Source organism: Salmo trutta, chromosome 36 (assembly GCF_901001165.1).
Source record: "Salmo trutta chromosome 36, fSalTru1.1, whole genome shotgun sequence".
NCBI classification, from domain to species: Eukaryota; Metazoa; Chordata; class Actinopteri; order Salmoniformes; family Salmonidae; genus Salmo; species Salmo trutta.
Genome location: NC_042992.1, coordinates 12,709,322 through 12,728,820, shown reverse-complemented (window position 1 = coordinate 12,728,820; position 19,499 = coordinate 12,709,322). Strand labels below are relative to the sequence as shown.

General features: G+C 43.1%; 1 protein-coding gene across 1 annotated transcript in view; it reads right to left on the bottom strand.

Moving 5' to 3' along the window:
- col16a1 (collagen, type XVI, alpha 1) overlaps window positions 1–19,499 on the bottom strand; it is a gene marked incomplete in the record, with an annotated part of 122,080 nt that overhangs the window by 9,553 nt on the left and 93,028 nt on the right. The window contains 18 exon segments of the mRNA XM_029734638.1: window positions 2,366–2,419; window positions 2,590–2,643; window positions 2,799–2,843; window positions 3,544–3,588; window positions 3,745–3,798; window positions 4,883–4,954; window positions 5,182–5,244; window positions 5,350–5,385; window positions 5,497–5,550; window positions 6,888–6,932; window positions 7,134–7,187; window positions 7,317–7,370; window positions 7,477–7,530; window positions 16,985–17,029; window positions 18,677–18,721; window positions 18,913–19,011; window positions 19,124–19,171; window positions 19,380–19,499. Of these exon segments, the coding sequence (XP_029590498.1) occupies window positions 2,366–2,419; window positions 2,590–2,643; window positions 2,799–2,843; window positions 3,544–3,588; window positions 3,745–3,798; window positions 4,883–4,954; window positions 5,182–5,244; window positions 5,350–5,385; window positions 5,497–5,550; window positions 6,888–6,932; window positions 7,134–7,187; window positions 7,317–7,370; window positions 7,477–7,530; window positions 16,985–17,029; window positions 18,677–18,721; window positions 18,913–19,011; window positions 19,124–19,171; window positions 19,380–19,499 (1,041 nt within the window).

Below are 19,499 nucleotides of genomic sequence, written 5' to 3'. Positions count from 1 at the left end.
AAAACAGCCCAATAACATCAAAGATCCACCACCATATTTTACAGTAGGTATGAGGTAATTTTTTGCATCCACTGCATCCTTCTTTCTACGCCAAACCCACCGCTGGTTTAGTTGTCCAAAAGAGCTCTGTTTTCGAGTCCTATGGCTTGGGGGTGGAAGCTGTTTAGAAGCTTCTTGGAACTAGACTTGTCGCTCCGGTACCGCTTGCAGTGCGGTAGCAGAGAGAACAGTCTATGACTAGGGTGGCTGGAGTCTTTGACAATTTTTAGGGCCTTCCTCTGACACCGCCTGGTATAGAGGGCCTGAATGGCAGGAAGCTTGGCCCCAATCATGTACTGGGCCGTATGCACTACCCTCTGTAGTGCCTTGCGATCGGAGGCCGAGCAGTTGCCATACCAGGCAGTGATGCAACCCGTCAAGATGCTCTCAATGGTGCAGCTGTAGAACGTTTTGAGGATCTGAGGACCCATGCCAAATCTTTTCAGTCCCCTGAGGGGGAATAGGTTTTGTCGTGCCCTCTTCACGACTGTCTTGGTGTGTTTGGACCATGTTAGTTTATTGGTGACGTGGACACCAAGGAACTTGAAGCTCTCAACCTGCTCCACTACAGCCCCGTCTATGAGAGTGGGGGTGTGCTCGGTCTCCCTTTTCCTGTAGTCCATTATCATCTCCTTTGTCTTGATCATGTTGAGGGAGAGGTTATTGTCGTCGTTGTTGGTGATCAGGCCTACCACTGTTGTGTCATTGGCAAACTTAATGATGGTGTTGGAGTCGTGCCTGGCCGTGCAGTCATGAGTGAACAGGGAGTACAGGAGGGGACTGAGCACGTACCCCTGAGGGGCCCCTGTGTTGAGGATCAGCGTGGCGGATATGTTGTTACCTACCCTTACCACCTGGCGGCGGCCCGATAGGAAGTCCAGGATCCAGTTGCAGAGGTGGTGTTTAGTCCCAGGGTCCTTAGCTTAGTGATGACCTTTGAGGGCACTATGGTGTTGAACGCTGAGCTGTAGTCAACCCGGTTCCAATCCAAGTGACAATGCCCTTTATCAAACTCCAGGCCTTTACATGTGTTGGTTACTCGCTTCCAAAGAGCCTTTTGGGGGCTCCTGAGTGGTGCAGCGGTCTAAGGCACTGCATCTCAGTGCTAGAGGCATCACTACAGACCCTGGTTCGATTCCAGGTTGCATCACAAACAGACATGATTGGGAGTCCCATAGGGCAACACACAATTGGCCCAGCATCATCCGGTTTAGGGTTTGTCTTGGGTAGGCAGTCATTGTAAATAAGAATTTGTTCTCAACTGACTTGCCTAGTTAAATATTGGAGGTGGCATCTAATCGGAGACTTGGTGACCCCAATATGTGACCAAATTCTGTAATTCTGCAACTGTGGCCCTTAGATTTTCCTTTGCCTCCTGAACCATCAGTCTCACTGTGCGTGGGGACAAGATACACATGCGTCCTTTTCCAAGTGTACCACTGTTCCAGTGGTTTTAAACTTCTTAGCGGTAAGAGGTACATATATTATTATATTTTAGCATTTTCTTTGTCCCCATTGTTATATCCAATAACCATTCATCTCATTTTCTGAGTTCTTTGTTTTTCCCCATGGTGATGAGTTTTTTTTTACATGCGTGTTACCTATTTTTTATACCCCAGTGAAACAGGAAGCCATGGAAGGACACAATACAGTTACTTAAACTGAGATGAACTTTATTGCACTGGCCTAAATCAGGGTCACGCAGTGTTCCTTGGTAGTCTTAAACAAATCTACTTTGAAAGAAAAGTATACACCTCACACACATGGTTATGGGCTTAAAAAAGAAGACACCTGTACCATGTCAGATATAGAGTTTAAATGTATTCACATTTGGGTTTGCATCCAAATTTTACAGTTTATATACATCACAGAATACTGAAATATCACAAAACCGTACAGCGTAGAAACACCGAATTTTCAGCGTTTTTTGTTAAAATAACGTTTATTAATTAAGAAATGAGAAAAATATTAATAACATTCCACCCAGGAGGCCACTAGAGGGTGATTTGGTCATTTGACTGCAAAAGTAGAATGTTCATGCAAATTTTATTTTGTTTGATTTTATTTAAAATAATCTTTAGGGGTGCCAATAATTAATAATGTAATTTTTTTTTAAACATTTAAAATTACTTGTTAAACAAAGTCTCTTTCTCTGAGCAATTGTACTAGGTAGTGTAACATAATAACATTTGAACATGTTCGCGAGCAGACAATAGAACTCATTATTGTATTATTTATTCAGTATTTATTTTTTTGCTCATCATTATCAAGGTGGCAATAATTCTGGAGGTGACTGTAGATGAGAGGTTAAAGTTAATGTACTCACAAGGTGTCCTGGGGGACCGGGTCGACCCTGAGGCCCTGGGGTTCCAGCATCACCCTGCAAAAGGTCAAAGGTTGCTCTCAGTTTGACACATATTGTGACAAAATCCTTCATTCAATTGATGTTGTCATTCGAAATGGTTCTCATTCATTCATTCCAAATGAACATCATTCAAACATCAAACAACATGAATTGAGCAGGTGCATGCAACATTTGGTTTGACTTACCTCAAGTCCTGGTCTACCAGTTGACCCTGGTGGGCCAACAGGCCCAGCATCACCCTGAAGACAGGAGGAAGACAGAGGGAGAGGGGTGAGTAACCAGTATCCATAACAATGTGCTCATAATCTGTATTGGTGTTCTGTATGGTAGCAGGCATCAGACAGACAAACTGAAAAGAGTAGCGTGTGTGTGCGCACGTGTGTGGTCAACTCACCTTCTGTCCAGGGAAGCCAACATGTCCATGCTTCCCTTTGAAACCCTGAGAGCAGAGGGATCAAATAAATAAAACAATCATCGCATCTCACACACAGCTTTCAACATGACACACATCACATCTCAAAACACACAGTTTTCAAAACATATCACTTTGAAATCTCACACTGATTTGAACACCTACCCTCTCAAAGGCCCCACACAGAAACACTGACATAGACAGAAAGTAGCATAATTGACACAAAAGGCCCTCTTTCCTTTTGTCATTGTTTTGAACTGTGTGAGACATTTGTAAAAACAATAAGGTATATTTATCATACCAAAAGTAAACATTGTGCAGAACAGATCAGCTGTGTCAGTCAGAACCCAATAGTTCTGGCCCACTTTTATAGAGCAACTCAGACCTGGAGGGCTGATAAGACCCCTGAACTCTTCCTATGGAAACATGGGCAGCTGATTGGCACATTCAGTAAGCTCTGTGACATACGTGCGTATACTGGTATGTGAGGTGACATCAGTGGGTGATGTTTGATAGATGAACAGATACAAGTTGTGAATGTGGTGATTCACAGACTGATGACAAGTCAGTGATGTCACATAAGTGATGTCACAGCATACTGTCTATCTAACAGTATGTGATATGAGACAAGGTCCCGGTTGGGGAGAGACGGGGTCCCTTTTTTCAGAAGGGGCAGAGGTCACTGAGATCATATGTAGGGTTCATGTAAAGGTCAAATGGCACTTACCGGCATTCCTTTGTGTCCTGCCGCCCCTGGAAGCCCTGGCTCTCCCTGGGAGAGTGAGAAAGCGAGAGAGGGAGAGAGAGAGAAAGAGAGAGAGAGTGAGAGAGAGGGAGAGAGAGCGAGAGAGGGGGGGTCAATTCAACACATACATAGACTAACAATACTATCTACAGTATCATGTAGTATGTCTGAATCTTCTCTTACCCTCATCCCTGGTTTCCCATCTTTACCATCCAATCCCTCAAATCCAGGAGGTCCCTTTGGACAAACAGGAAGAAAGGCAGTGAGGTGAGAGCATTCTTTAACTTTTTAAGGCTTGTGGGCAGCATTCGGAAGTATGGATGACTGAGGTGCCCAAAGTAAACTGCCTGTTACTCAGGTCCAGAAGCTAGGATATGCATATGCGTGGTAGTATTGGATAGAAAACACTCTAAAGTTTCTAAAACTGTTAAAATAATATCTGTGAGTATAACAGAACTGATTTGGCAGGTGAAACCCCGAGGACAATCCATCCAGAACATTTTTTTTAGGTCATTGGACTGCTTTTCTATGGGAAAGTCTAATACTTAAGACCCAGATTGCAGTTCCTTTGGCTTCCACTAGATGTCAACAGTCTTTAGAAATTGTTTCATTCTTGTTTTTTTGAAAAATGAAGAAGTATTCGTATTGTTTCGAAGTGTCCCTCAGAAGGACTCTAGTCTTTTGGTGCGCGCTCCTCATTCTTTTTCTCCACTATTGAACACAGTATATTCCGTCTTAAATTTGATTGATTATTTACATATTAGGGTACCTGAGGTTGGATTAGAAACGTTGTTTGAATTGTTTGGACGAAGTTTACAGGTAACTTTTTAGACTCCTTTGTAGGCATGTTGGGCAATAAAGAAGGACTTTATTGAAAAAAACGACCATTCATTGTGTAACTGGGACCCTTTGGATTGCAAAAAGATGAAGCTCTTCAAAGGTAAGTGATTTATTTTATTGCTATTTTTGAGTTTTGTGACACCTGTGCAGGTTATGAATTCATGTTAATGCAGGAAGTGGGTGAGGCGCTGTCCTCAGACGATCAAATGCTATGCTTTCGCTGTAAAGCCTAAAGTGGACAAAGCAGTTCGGTTACCAAGATTCTAAGTTATAGAATGGTGTATAACACTTGTATTTTTATGAATGTTTAATATTACTACTTTTGTATTTTGAATTTCGCGCTCTGCAATTTCACCTGATGTTGTCGAGGTGGGACGCTAGCGTCCCAATGATCTGAAAGAAGTTAAAACCCATCGTCCATGAAATTGTAAAAAATATATATATCTCGTGATAACGCAAACTGACACACAGATACACTCACCTGCAAGCCAGGAGACCCAGGAGAACCTGGAGGTCCAGATGGGCCCTGTGGACCTTGTGCTCCATCGTTACCCTGAGAGAGAGACACACAGAGAGAGAGAGAAAGAGAGAGAGACAGAGCAAGAGAGAGCGAGAGAGAGAGAGAAAGACAGAGAGCGAGACACACAGAGGGAGAGAGACACAGAGAGAGGGAGAGAGACACAGAGAGTGAGACACAGAGAGAGAGAGAGAGAAATAACATTATCCTCACCATTAAGCAGAAACATAAATAGTAAAAACGAGTATGATAAGCTGCTCTACCTTGTCAGCCTTGGGTCCAGGTGGTCCTTCTCTTCCTTGTTTCCCAGGGGGACCAGGGGGGCCCTACAAAGTTCAAATTTAGTATCAAGAGCTAAGTGATGGGACACATCACATGCCAATAGATATTTAACTAAGCCATGAAGTAGATGAGATGAATCTTTCACTTACCTGTGTCCCTGGGAAGCCTGGTTGCCCTGGAGAGCCCTACAAATAACGAGAGAACACATCGGTCTGTGTGTGTGTGTGTGTGTGTTGTTTGAACACAGCATTTGGAATGTACTGTATATTTCGAATGCATATTTCATTGTAATATACCTGATCTCCTTTTGGTCCATCGGACCCTGCCAGTCCAGCCTCTCCTTTGGGTCCCTGTGGACAAAGAGAGTGCAAGATTATGCTTTTTTGTCCTAAAGATGCAGGATATGGACGATGTTATGGATGATAGGTTATAGGGACGAGGGATAAAGGGGATGAGGTTATGGATGATAGGTTATAGGGACGAGGGATAAAGATGAGGGGATGAGATTATGGATGATAGGTTATAGGGACGAGGGATAAAGATGTGGGGATAGAGGGGATGAGGATATGGATAATAGGTTAGAGGGGATGAGGATATGAGGGGATGAGGATATGAGGATAGAGGGGATGAGGATATGAGGTTATGGATGATAGGTTATAGAGACGAGGGAGAAAGGGGATGAGGATATGGATAATAGGTTTTAGGGACGAGGGATAAAGATGAGGGGATAGAGGGGATGAGGTTATGGATGATAGGTTATAGGGACGAGGGATAAAGATGATGGGATGAGATTATGGATGATAGGTTATAGGGAAGGGGGAATAAAGATGAGGGGATGAGGTTATGGATGATAGGCTATAGAGATGAGGGATAAAGATGACGGGATGAGATTATGGATGATAGGTTATAGGGAAGGGGGAATAAAGATGAGGGGATAGAGGGGATGAGGTTATGGATGATAGGTTATAGGGACGAGGGATAAAGATGAGGGGATGAGGTTATGGATGATAGGCTATAGAGATGAGGGATAAAGATGACGGGATGAGATTATGGATGATAGGTTATAGGGAAGGGGGAATAAAGATCAGGGGATAGAGGGGATGAGGATATGGATAATAGGTTATAGGGACGAGGGATAAAGATGAGGGGATGAGGTTATGGATGATAGGCTATAGAGATGAGGGATAAAGATGACGGGATGAGATTATGGATGATAGGTTATAGGGAAGGGGGAATAAAGATCAGGGGATAGAGGGGATGAGGATATGGATAATAGGTTATAGGGACGAGGGATAAAGATGAGGGGATGAGGTTATGGATGATAGGCTATAGAGATGAGGGATAAAGATGACGGGATGAGATTATGGATGATAGGTTATAGGGAAGGGGGAATAAAGATGAGGGGATAGAGGGGATGAGGTTATGGATGATAGGTTATAGGGACGAGGGATAAAGATGACGGGATGAGATTATGGATGATAGGTTATAGGGACGAGGGATAAAGATGATGGGATGAGATTATGGATGATAGGTTATAGGGAAGGGGGAATAAAGATCAGGGGATAGAGGGGATGAGGTTATGGATGATAGGTTATAGGGACGAGGGATAAAGATGAGGGGATAGAGGGGATGAGGTTATGGATGATAGGTTATAGGGACGAGGGATAAAGGGGATGAGGTTACGGACCGCTACTCCAGCCTGTCCCTGGTATCCTGGGTTGCCTGGTGGACCCTGCAGGAGAGAGGATGGGGGTAAGACATCATATCACACTCACTGAAGTAATGAAATAGAACCCAACAGATATAGTTATCAACTCACTATGTCAACTGCTACAGCTATTCTGTTCAAATGCCAGAGGTTTCTTAGACTATTCAAATGAGGGGAAAACACATCAATGTTCAATACATGACAACTGTGTATGTCAATGTTTACCGATTCTCCCTTCGTTCCTGCAGCCCCTGGGGTCCCCCGCTCGCCTTTCAGGCCCTGTCAATCAATCAATAAATCAATCAAGTCAAAATCCATCCATCCATCCATCTTTCCACCAATCAGCACAGCAGCCAATATGTTCCCAATATTCATGTAAACGTGATGAAACAAGTTGTTGTGTCTTACAGGAAGTCCAGGGGGTCCCATAGAACCTGGGTATCCATTAGTCCCCGGAGGGCCCTGAGAGAAACCATAAAGATGTAGAAATTAAAGTAAAAACATATCTTTATCTGTCCATTTATTAAACTTTATCTATCATGTATTGATGAGGGGAGGTGTCACTCACCGTTTCACCCTTAACACCTGGTGGTCCTGCTGCCCCTCTCTCACCTTGCTGACCCTGGGGAGATGGAGAGCGGGAGAGAAGGGTAGAGGGAGAGAGGAGAGGAGAGAGGTATGGAGAGGGAGAAGAGAGGTATGGAGAGAGAGGAGAGGAGAGAGGTATGAAGAGACAGGAGAGGTGACGAGAGCAGAGAGGTATGGAGAGAGGAGAGGAGAGAGGTATGAGAAAGAGAGGGAAGAAGAGAGGTATGGAGAGAGCGGAGAGGAGAGAGATACGGAGAGAGCGGAGAGGAGATAGGTACGGAGAGAGAGAGAGGAGAGAGGTATGGAGAGAGAGGAGAGGAGCGAGGTATGGAGAGAGGAGAGGTATGGAGAGAGGAGAGAGGTATGGAGAGAGGTATGGAGAGAGGAGAGGTAAGGAGAGGCGAGAGGTATGGAGAGAGAGGAGAGGAGAGAGGTATGGAGAGAGGAGAGGTAAGGAGAGGAGAGAGGTATGGAGAGAGGAGAGAGGTATGGAGAGAGAGGAGAGGAGAGAGGTATGGAGAGAGGAGAGGTAAGGAGAGGAGAGAGGTATGGAGAGAGGAGAGAGGTATGGAGAGAGAGGAGAGGAGAGAGGTATGGAGAGAGGAGAGGTAAGGAGAGGAGAGAGGTATGGAGAGAGGAGAGAGGTATGGAGAGAGGAAAGGTAAGGAGAGGCGAGAGGTATGGAGAGAGAGGAGAGGAGAGAGGTATGGAGAGAGGAGAGGTAAGGAGAGGAGAGAGGTATGGAGAGAGGGAGGTGAGGAGAGAGGTATGGAGAAAGAGAAGAAGGTGAGGGAGAGAGATGAGGAAAAATTTGAGGAAAAGACAGATAATAATAAATGAGAGGAAAAAAACAAGGAGAAAATCTCACTTGAAAAGAAAGACAAAATTAAGTGGAGACTGGTGAGGGGAGGACAGCTCATAATAATGTCTGGAATGGAGCAAATGGAATGGCATAAAACACATATTAACCATCTGTCATCCCCCTCTCTCAGCCTCTTTCTATCTGTCACCCCTCTCTCTCAGCCTTTTTCTATCTGTCATCCCCTTCTCTCAGCCTCTTTCTATCTGTCATCCCCTTCTCTCAGCCTCTTTCTATCTGTCACCCCCCTTTCTCAGCCTCTTTCTATCTGTCATCCCCCTCTCTCAGCCTCTTTCTCAGCCCCTTTATATCTGTCACCCCCCTCTCTCAGCCCCTTTATATCTGTCACCCCCTTTCTCAGCCCCTTTCTATCTGTCACCCCCCTCTCTCAGCCCCTTTCTATCTGTCACCCCCCTCTCTCAGCCCCTTTATATCTGTCACCCCCCTCTCTCAGCCCCTTTCTCAGCCCCTTTATATCTGTCACCCCCTCTCTCAGCCCCTTTATATCTGTCACCCCCCTCTCTCAGCCCCTTTCTCAGCCCCTTTATATCTGTCACCCCCTCTCTCAGCCCCTTTATATCTGTCACCCCCCTCTCTCAGCCCCTTTCTCAGCCCCTTTCTATCTGTCACCCCCCCCAGCCTCTATCTTCCTTCCATCTCTCTCTCTCTCCTATTCTCTAAGACTTCTAAAAGCATAAAGCCATTAAAATCCCTGTTATAGATTCAGTTGAATGTCTTATCAATGCAGCGGAGTTTCATTACGATGAAAAATCCATCTTTCACAGCTGCTACTATTTAATCAGATAAAATTCAACAGAACGGAGTGTGGCAGAGACACACACACACACACACACACACACACACACACACACACACACACACACACACACACACACACACACACACACACACACACACACACACACACACACACACTAACCCCCTACTCCCCTCCACCCCCCCACCACCACACACACACATACAGACACTTGGAATTAAACACTCCCTAACGCGTTTTAAAATGGATTCCTTGCTGGAATCAACCATTGCAACTTCCACTCTGCTAAAAGAATGGAATGACATCAGGGGGATTTGTGTGCTGTCTGCATGGCACTACCACTCTCCATCACTTTCACAGAGGAAATAATATGAACAGGCGAGACAATAGAATTGTCCTCATCTGAAATAACTTTCATTACACCATCACCACATTCAGTGGTGATGGTGTTTCAAAGTAGAAGAGAGATATGGAGAGAGAAAGTGTGAGAGAGAGACAGAGAGAGATCACAAGAACGAAAGGCAGAGTAGTATAGGTGTAGTATAAGGTGTAGTATAGGTAGGTGTAGTATAGGCAGGTGTAGTACAGGTGTAGTATAGGTGTAGTAAAGGTAGGTGTAGTATAGGTAGGTGTAGTATAGGTAGGTGTAGTATAGGCAGGTGTAGTATAGGCAGGTGTAGTATAGGTAGGTGTAGTATAGGTAGGTGTAGTATAGGCAGGTGTAGTATAGGCAGGTGTAGTATAGGCAGGTGTAGTATAGGTAGGTGTAGTATAGGCAGGTGTAGTATAGGTGTAGTATAGGCAGGTGTAGTATAGGTGAATATAGGTGTAGTATAGATGTAGTATAGGTGTAGCATAGTTGTAGTATAGGTAGGTGTAGTATAGGTGAATATAGGTGTAGTATAGGTAGGTGTAGTATAGGCAGGTGTAGTACAGGTGTAGTATAGGTGTAGTAAAGGTAGGTGTAGTATAGGTAGGTGTAGTATAGGTAGGTGTAGTATAGGCAGGTGTAGTATAGGCAGGTGTAGTATAGGCAGGTGTAGTATAGGCAGGTGTAGTATAGGTGAATATAGGTGTAGTATAGATGTAGTATAGGTGTAGCATAGGTGTAGTATAGGTAGGTGTAGTGTAGGCAGGTGTAGTAAAGGTGTAGTATCGGTATAGTATAGGTGTAGTATAGGTGTAGTATAGGTGTAGCATTCTCCTATATTCATTTCACATTACCACAAACCTCAAAGTGTTTCCTTGTAAGTCGCTCTGGATAAGAGCGTCTGCTAAATGACTTAAATGTAAAAAATGTATAGGTAGGTGTTGCATAGATATAGTATTGGTAGGTGTAGTATTGGTAGGTGTAGTATAGGTAGGTGTAGTATAGGTGTAATATAGGTAGGTGTAGTATAGGTAGGTGTAGTATAGGTGTAATATAGGTAGGTGTAGTATAGGTAGGTGTAGTATAGGTAGGTGTAGTATAGGTGTGGTATTGATAGGTGTAATATAGGTGTAATATTGGTATGTGTAGTATAGGTGTAATATTGGTAGGTGTAGTATAGGTAGGTGTAGTATAGGTAGGTGTAGTATAGGTGTGGTATTGGTAGGTGTAATATAGGTAGGTGTAGTATAGGTGTAATATAGGTAGGTGTAGTATAGGTAGGTGTAGTATAGGTGTAATATAGGTAGGTGTAGTATAGGTAGGTGTAGTATAGGTGTAATATAGGTAGGTGTAGTATAGGTAGGTGTAGTATAGGTGTAATATAGGTAGGTGTAGTATAGGTGTGGTATTGGTAGGTGTAATATAGGTAGGTGTAGTATAGGTGTAATATAGGTAGGTGTAGTATAGGTGTAATATAGGTAGGTGTAGTATAGGTGTGGTATTGATAGGTGTAGTATAGGTGTAATATTGGTATGTGTAGTATAGGCGTAATATTGGTAGGTGTAGTATAGGTAGGTGTAGTATAGGTAGGTGTAGTATAGGTGTGGTATTGGTAGGTGTAGTATAGGTGTAATATTGGTAGGTGTAGTATAGGTAGGTGTAGTATAGGTGTGGTATTGGTAGGTGTAATATAGGTAGGTGTAGTATAGGTGTAATATAGGTAGGTGTAGTATAGGTGTAATATAGGTAGGTGTAATATAGGTAGGTGTAGTATAGGTGTAATATAGATAGGTGTAGTATAGGTAGGTGTAGTATAGGTGTAATATAGGTAGGTGTAATATAGGTGTAATATAGGTAGGTGTAGTATAGGTAGGTGTAGTATAGGTGTGGTATTGGTAGGTGTAGTATAGGTGTGGTATTGGTAGGTGTAGTATAGGTGTGGTATTGGTAGGTGTACTAAAGGTGTAATATTGGTATGTGTAGTATAGGTGTAGTATTGGTAGGTGTAGTATAGGTGTAGTATTGGTAGGTGTAGTATAGGTGTAGTATTGGTAGGTGTAATATTGGTAGGTGTAATATTGGTAGGTGTAATATAGGTAGGTGTAATATAGGTGTAGTATTGGTAGGTGTAGTATAGGTGTAGTATTGGTAGGTGTAGTATAGGTGTAATATTGGTAGGTGTAATATAGGTAGGTGTAGTATAGGTGTGGTATTGGTAGGTGTAGTATAGGTGTAGTATTGGTAGGTGTAGTATAGGTGTAGTATTGGTAGGTGTAGTATAGGTGTAGTATTGGTAGGTGTAGTATAGGTGTAGTATTGGTAGGTGTAGTATAGGTGTAATATTGATATGTGTAGTATAGGTAGGTGTAGTATAGGTGTAATATTGGTATGTGTAGTAGGATAATAGCGAAGACATCAAAACTATGAAGTAACACATGTGGAATCATGTAGAAACCAAAAAAGTGTTAAAAACATCTACAGGATCGGTGTCCTCCCCATGGGACGGTTAAGCTAACGTAGGCTAATGTGATTAGCATGAGGTTTTAAGGAACATGAACATTTCCCAGGACATAGACATATCTAAAATGGGCAGAAAGCTTAAATTCTTGTTAATCTAACTGCACTGTCCAATTTAAAGTAGCTATTTCAGTGAATGAATACCATGATATTGTTCGAGGAGAGTGCACAATTATGAACTTGAAAATGTATTTATAAACCAATTAGGCACATTTGGGCAGTCTTGATAAAACATTTTGAACAGATATGCAATGGTTCATTGCATCAGTCTAAAACTTTGCAAATACACTTCTGCCATCTAGTGGCCAAAATCAAAACCGCCCCTGCGCTGGAATAATACATTAAGGCCTTAATCTTGCATTTCAAACATGATGGTACAAAAACAATACATAAAAACGCAACTTCTTTCTTTGTATTATCTTTTACCATATCTAATGTGTTATATTCTCCTACATTAATTTACATTTCCACAAACTTTTGAGTTTTCTTTCAAATGGTATCAAGAATATGCATATATTTGCTTCAGGTCCTAAGCTACAGGAAGTTAGATTTGGGTATGTAATTTTAGGCGAAAAATGAAAAAAGGGGCGGGCCCTTAAGAGGTTTTAAACAAATCAAAATATATGTTATATTTTAAATTCTTCAAAGTAGCCACCTTTTCCTTGATGACAGCTTTGCACACTCTTGGCACTCTCTCAGCCAGCATCACCAGGAATGCTTTACCAACAGTCTTGAAGGAATTCCCACATATGCTGAGCACTTGTTGGCCGCTTTTCCTTCACTCTGCGGTCCAACTCATCCCAAACCATCTCAATTGGGTTGAGGTTGGGTGATTGTGGAGGCCAGATCATCTGATGCAGCACTTCATCACTCTCCTTTTTGGTCAAATAGCCCTTATACAGCCTGGAGGTGTGTTGGGTCATTGTCCTGTTGAAAAACAAATGATACTCCCACTAAGCGAAACCAGATGGGACAGCTTATCGCTGCAGAATGCCATGGTAGCCATGCTGGTCAAGCGTGCATTGAATTCTAAATAAATCACAGACAGTGTCACCAGCAAAGCACCCCCACACCATCACACCTCCTCCCCCATGCTTCACAGTGGGAACTACACATGCAGAGATCATCCGTTCACCTACTCTGCGTCTCACAAAGACACACGGTTAGGACCAAAAATCTCAGATATGGATTCAGCAGACGTAAGGACAGATTTTCACCGGTCTAATGTCCATTGCTCATGTTTCTTGGCCCAAGCAAGTCTTTTCCTCTTATTGGTGTCCTTTAGTAGTGGTTTCTTTGCAGCAATTTGACTATGAAGGCCTGATTGACGCAGTCTCCCCTGAACAGTTGATGTTGAGATGTGTCTGTTACTTGAACTCTGTGAAGCATTTATTTGGGCTGCAATTTCTGAGGCTGGTAACTCTAATGAACTTATCCTCTGCAGCAGAGGTAAATCTGGGTCTTCCTTTCCTGTGGCAGTCCTCATGAGAGTCCTCATCATCATAGTGCTTGATGGTTTTTGTGATTGCACTTGAAGAAACTTTCAAAGTTCTTGAAATTTTCCAGATTGACTCACATTTATGTCTTAAAATAATGATGGACTGTCATTTTTCTTTGCTTATTTGAGCTGTTCTTGCCATAATATGGACTTAGTCTTTTAACAAATAGGGCTATCTTCTGTATACCACCCCTACCTTGTCACAACACAACTGATTGGCTCAAAAGCATTAAGAAGGAAAAAAAATCCACAAGTTAACTTTTAACAAGGCACACCTGGTAATTGAAATGCATTCCAGGTGACTACCTCATAAAGCCGGTTGAGAGAATGCCAAGAGTGCCCAAAGCTGTCATCATAGCAAAGGATGGCAACTTTGAAAAATCTCAAATATAAAATATACTGCTAAAAAAAATAAAGGGAACACTTTAACAACACATCCTAGATCTGAATGAAAGAAATAATCTTATTAAAAACTTTTTTCTTTACATAGTTGAATGTGCTGACAACAAAATCACACAAAAATAATCAATGGAAATCCAATTTATCAACCCATGAAGGTCTGGATTTGGAGTCACACTCAAAATTAAAGTGGAAAACCACACTACAGGCTGATCCAACTTTGATGTAATGTCCTTAAAACAAGTCAAAATGAGGCTCAGTAGTGTGTGTGGCCTCCACGTGCCTGTATGACCTCCCTACAACGCCTGGGCATGCTCCTGATGAGGTGGCGGATGGTCTCCTGAGGGAAATCCTCCCAGACCTGGACTAAAGCATCCGCCAACTCCTGGACAGTCTGTGGTGCAACGTGGCATTGGTGGATGGAGCGAGACATGATGTCCCAGATGTGCTCAATTGGATTCAGGTCTGGGGAACGGGCGGGCCAGTCCATAGCATCAATGCCTTCCTCTTGCAGGAACTGCTGACACACTCCAGCCACATGAGACCTAGCATTGTCTTGCATTAGGAGGAACCCAGGGCCAACCGCACCAGCATATGGTCTCACAAGGGGTCTGAGGATCTCATCTCGGTACCTAATGGCAGTCAGGCTACCTCTGGCGAGCACATGGAGGGTTGTGCGGCCCCCAAAGAAATGCCACCCCACACCATGACTGACCCACCGCCAAACCGGTCATGCTGGAGGATGCTGCAGGCAGCAGAACGTTCTCCACGGCGTCTCCAGACTCTGTCACGTCTGTCACGTGCTCAGTGTGAACCTGCTTTCATCTGTGAAGAGCACAGGGCGCCAGTGGCGAATTTGCCAATCTTGGTGTTCTCTGGCAAATGCCAAACGTCCTGCACGGTGTTGGGCTGTAAGCTCAACCCCCACCTGTGGACGTCGGGCCCTCATACCACCCTCATGGAGTCTTTTCTGACCATTTGAGCAGACACATGCACATTTGTGGCCCGCTGGAGGTCATTTTGCAGGGCTCTGGCAGTGCTCCTCCTGCTCCTCCTTGCACAAAGGCGGAGGTAGCGGTCCTGCTGCTGGGTTGTTGCCCTCCTACGGCCTCCTCCACGTCTCCTGATGTACTGGCTTGTCTCCTGGTAGCGCCTCCATGCTCTGGACACTACGCTGACAGACACAGCAAACCTTCTTGCCACAGCTCGCATTGATGTGCCATCCTGGATGAGCTGCACTACCTGAGCCACTTGTGTGGTTTGTAGACTCCGTCTCATGCTACCACTAGAGTGAAAGCACCGCCAGCATTCAAAAGTGACCAAAACATCAGCCAGGAAGCATAGGAACTGAGAAGTGGTCTGTGGTCCCCACCTTCAGAACCACTCCTTTATTGGAGGTGTCTTGCTAATTGCCTATAATTTCCACCTGTTGTCTATTCCATTTGCACAACAGCATGTGAAATGTATTGTCAATCAGTGTTGCTTCCTAAGTGGACAGTTTAATTTCACAGAAGTGTGATTGACTTGGAGTTACATTGTGTTGTTTAAGTGTTCCCTTTATTTTTTTGAGCAGTGTATATTTTCATGTTTTTAACACTTTTTTTGGTTATTACATGCTTCCATATGTGTTATTTCATAGTTTTGATGTATTCAATATTATTCTAGAATGTAGAAAATAGTAAAAATAAACTTTTGACTGGTACTGTAGGTGTAGTGAGATGTAGTATAGGTGCAGTATGGGTGTAGTATTGGTAGGTGTAGTATAGGTGAATACGGGTGCAGCATAGGTGAATATAGTTGTAGTATAGGTAGGTGCTGTATAGGTGAATATAGGTGTAGTATAGGTGCAGTATAGATTTAGCATAGGTGAAAATAGGTGTAGTATAGGTAGGTGTAGTATAGTTGTAGTATAGGTAAGTGTAGTCTAGCTGCAGTATAGGTAGGTGTAGTATAGGTGAATATAGTCATAGTATAGGTAGGTGTAGTATAGGTGTAGTATAGGTAGGTGCTGTATAGGTGAATATAGGTGCTGTACAGGTAGGTGTAGTAAGGGTAGGAGCAGTATAGATGTATTATAGGTAGGTGTAGTATAGGTGAATATAGTCATAGTATAGGTAGGTGTAGTATAGGTGTAGTATAGGTAGGTGCTGTATAGGTGAATATAGGTGCTGTACAGGTAGGTGTAGTAAGGGTAGGAGCAGTATAGATGTATTATAGGTAGGTGTAGTATAGGTGAATATAGTCATAGTATAGGTAGGTGTAGTATAGGTGTAGTATATGCAGGTGCAGTATAGGTGTAGTATAGGTGAATATAGGTGTAGTATAGGTAGATGCAGTATAGGTGTAGTATAGGTGTAGTATAGGTAGACGCAGTATAGGTGTAGTATAGGTAGGTGCAGTATAGTTATAGTATAGGTAGGCGTAGCATAGGTGTAGTAAAGGTGTAGTATAGGTAGATGCAGTATAGGTGCAGTATCGGTAGGTGTAGTATAGGCGAATATAGTTGTAGTATAGGCAGGTGCAGTATAGGTGAATATAGGTGTAGTATAGTTGTAGTCCACTGTATTTGTAGTATAGGTGTAGTATAGGCATAGTGTATGTGTAGTATATGTGTGTGTGTAGTATATGTGTAGAATTGGTGTAGTATAAATGTAGTATATGTGTAGTATAGGTGTTGTATAGGTGCGGTATACTGAATGTGTAGTATCGGTGTAGTATTGGTGTAGTCGAGGTGTAGTATACTTTGTGTAGTATATGTTTAGCATTGTTGTAGTATAGGTGTAGTATAGTTGTAGTATACAGTATGTGCAGTATAGGTGTGGTATTGGTATATTATAGGCGTAGTATATGTGTAGCATATCTGTAGTAATGGTGTAGTATCGATGTAGTATCGGTGTAGTATAGATATGTGAAGTATAGGTGTAGTATAGGTGTAGTATACATCTAGTATAAGTAGTATAGGTGTAGTATATGTGTAGTATAGGTGTAGTATACTCTATGTGCAGTATATGTGTAGTGTTGGTGTAGTATAGGTATAGTATCGGTGTAGTATATATAGTAAACTCACAGGTAGTCCAGATGAGCCTTGAGGACCAGGAAAACCAGGAGGACCCTGTAGAGGAGAAACAAGCAATGAGATGGGCATCTAAAACAACGGCTCTGAGTTCTGATATGTTAATAACCATTAGGGTTGAAGACACTGGATTACTCCTCCAATCTAAAAGGGATACTATTGCTAAAGGGATCAAAGCTGGGACCGAGAGACTGAAAAACAGTTTCTATCTCAAGACCATCAGACTGTTAAATAGCCATCACTAGCCGGCCTCCACCCAGTACCCTGCCCTGAACTTAGTCACTGTCACTAGCCGGGTACTAACCGGTTACTCAACCTTGCACCTTAGAGGCTGATGCCCTATGTACATCGATATGGAATCACTGGGCACTTTACATAATGTTTACATACTGTTTTACTCATTTAACATGTATATACTGTATTCTACTGTATCCTACTGAATTCTAGTCAATGCAACTCCGACATTGCTCGTCCTAATATTTATATATTTCTTAATTCCATTCTTTTACTTTGTGATTTGTGTGTATTGTTGTGAATTGTTAGATACTACTGCACTGTTGGAGCTAGGACACAAGCATTTCGCTACACCCGCAATAACATCTGATAAATATGTGTATGTGACCAATAAATTGTATTTGATTTATTTTGGATACTATATCTAAAGGGATACTATATCTAAAGGGATACTATATCTAAAGGGATACTATATCTAAAGGGATACTATAGCTAAAGGGATACTATAGCTAAAGGGATACTATAGCTAAAGGGATACTATATCTAAAAGGATACTTATGGAAATAGTTATTGATTGACTAATGACATCAAGAACTATGTAGTTCTAGGACGCGCCACTAGAGGGCTGTATGACATCACGTGTATAGTATCAACATGAAGTTCCTTCGTTCTGCTTGATCCCTCAATGATGAAGCTTTACAAGACACACAGGCCACGTAAACACTGTGGACCTGGTCCAACACTGTGGAAATGCAGACATCCTACTTGAAAATGTGTCTCTGACCTCCCTTTGTTGGATGGAATCACTGTTCTGAACATGACTGGATTGGTGAAAGCTATGTACATGATGCCTTGCTTTCACCTATCCCATTGTGTTTGATACTTCCTGGATAGCTGCATCAGTGCCATTTTCTTTCTCTTTTTGGGGTTTTTCATGTTGTAGTGTGGATCAAAATACAGTTGTTCCAGGTGTCACTAATATCTTGGCTACTTGGGCGGCAGGTAGCCTAGCAGTTAGAGAGCTGTAGCAGTTAGAGAGCTGTAGCAGTTAGAGAGCTGTAGCAGTTAGAGAGCTGTAGCAGTTAGAGAGCTGTAGCAGTTAGAGAGCTGTAGCAGTTAGAGAGCTGGGCCAGTAGCCAAAAGGTCGCTGGTTTGAATAGCTGAGCCAACAGGGTCGATGTGCCCTTGACACTATCGATGTGCCCTTGAGCAAGGCACTTAACCCTCATTTGCTCCAGGGGTGCTGTACTACTACGACTTACCCTGTAAAACAAAACATTTTACTGCACCTACTGTATATGACAATAAACTATTATTTTATATGGTCAGCTGATAGACACCTAGTTCTTCTTACAGACACCATGCTTTGACTCTGTTGTGCTGGCTTATAATGTCTCTACTAAACCCTTATGAAGTGTTATAATGCCCTACAATCTCTCGTGTAGAACTCACCATATTCCCTGGTACACCAGCTTGTCCCCTTTGCCCCTGAGGACCCTGGGAAATGTAGGCAGAAAGGTACTTTGTGTTAGAGATTCAACACACCAAAACAACGCAACTCGCTATATTTCACCACTTACACACACACACACACACACACACACACACACACACACACACACACACACACACACACACACACACACACACACACACACACACACACACACACACACACACACACTTACCATCTCCCCCCTTATTCCAGGTAATCCTGGTGTTCCTGGGTGGCCTGGTGTTCCTGGTCCGGAGCAGCCTCCATTAGCTCCATTGGTGATAGAGGTGGTCTACATAGACAAGAAGATAAATCAATTATTCAGTGTGTGTGTGCATGAGTTGCGTGTGTTGTGGGTGTGTGTGTGTGTGTGAATGTAAGAGTTAGAGACAGTGTGGACGTACAGGTGCCTGTGCAGCCTCCTCGCTCTGCAGTCTTTGGTTTCTGAAACACTGCAACACACATAGAGAAATTCCATTAGTACAATGGATTGGAATTTCATTCTACTTCCTGAATTAACTGGAATTGACAGCAGGTAAGAATAATCATGTTCAATTTCCAGGACTCTATAGTCTTAAGGCAAAAGTGTATACACACTTACCCACCTCACCCGTGTCCCCCTTCCCCCCATCCCCATGCTCCATCCCCCCTGCTTCTCACCCTCTCACAGCCGTCAGGGGCGTGGCCTATGGCAGGCTTGCCCTCGTCTCCTTTCTCTCCCTTGGTGCCCACCATGCCTGGTACCCCTGGCAAGCCCTTGGAACAGTCCTCACACACTTC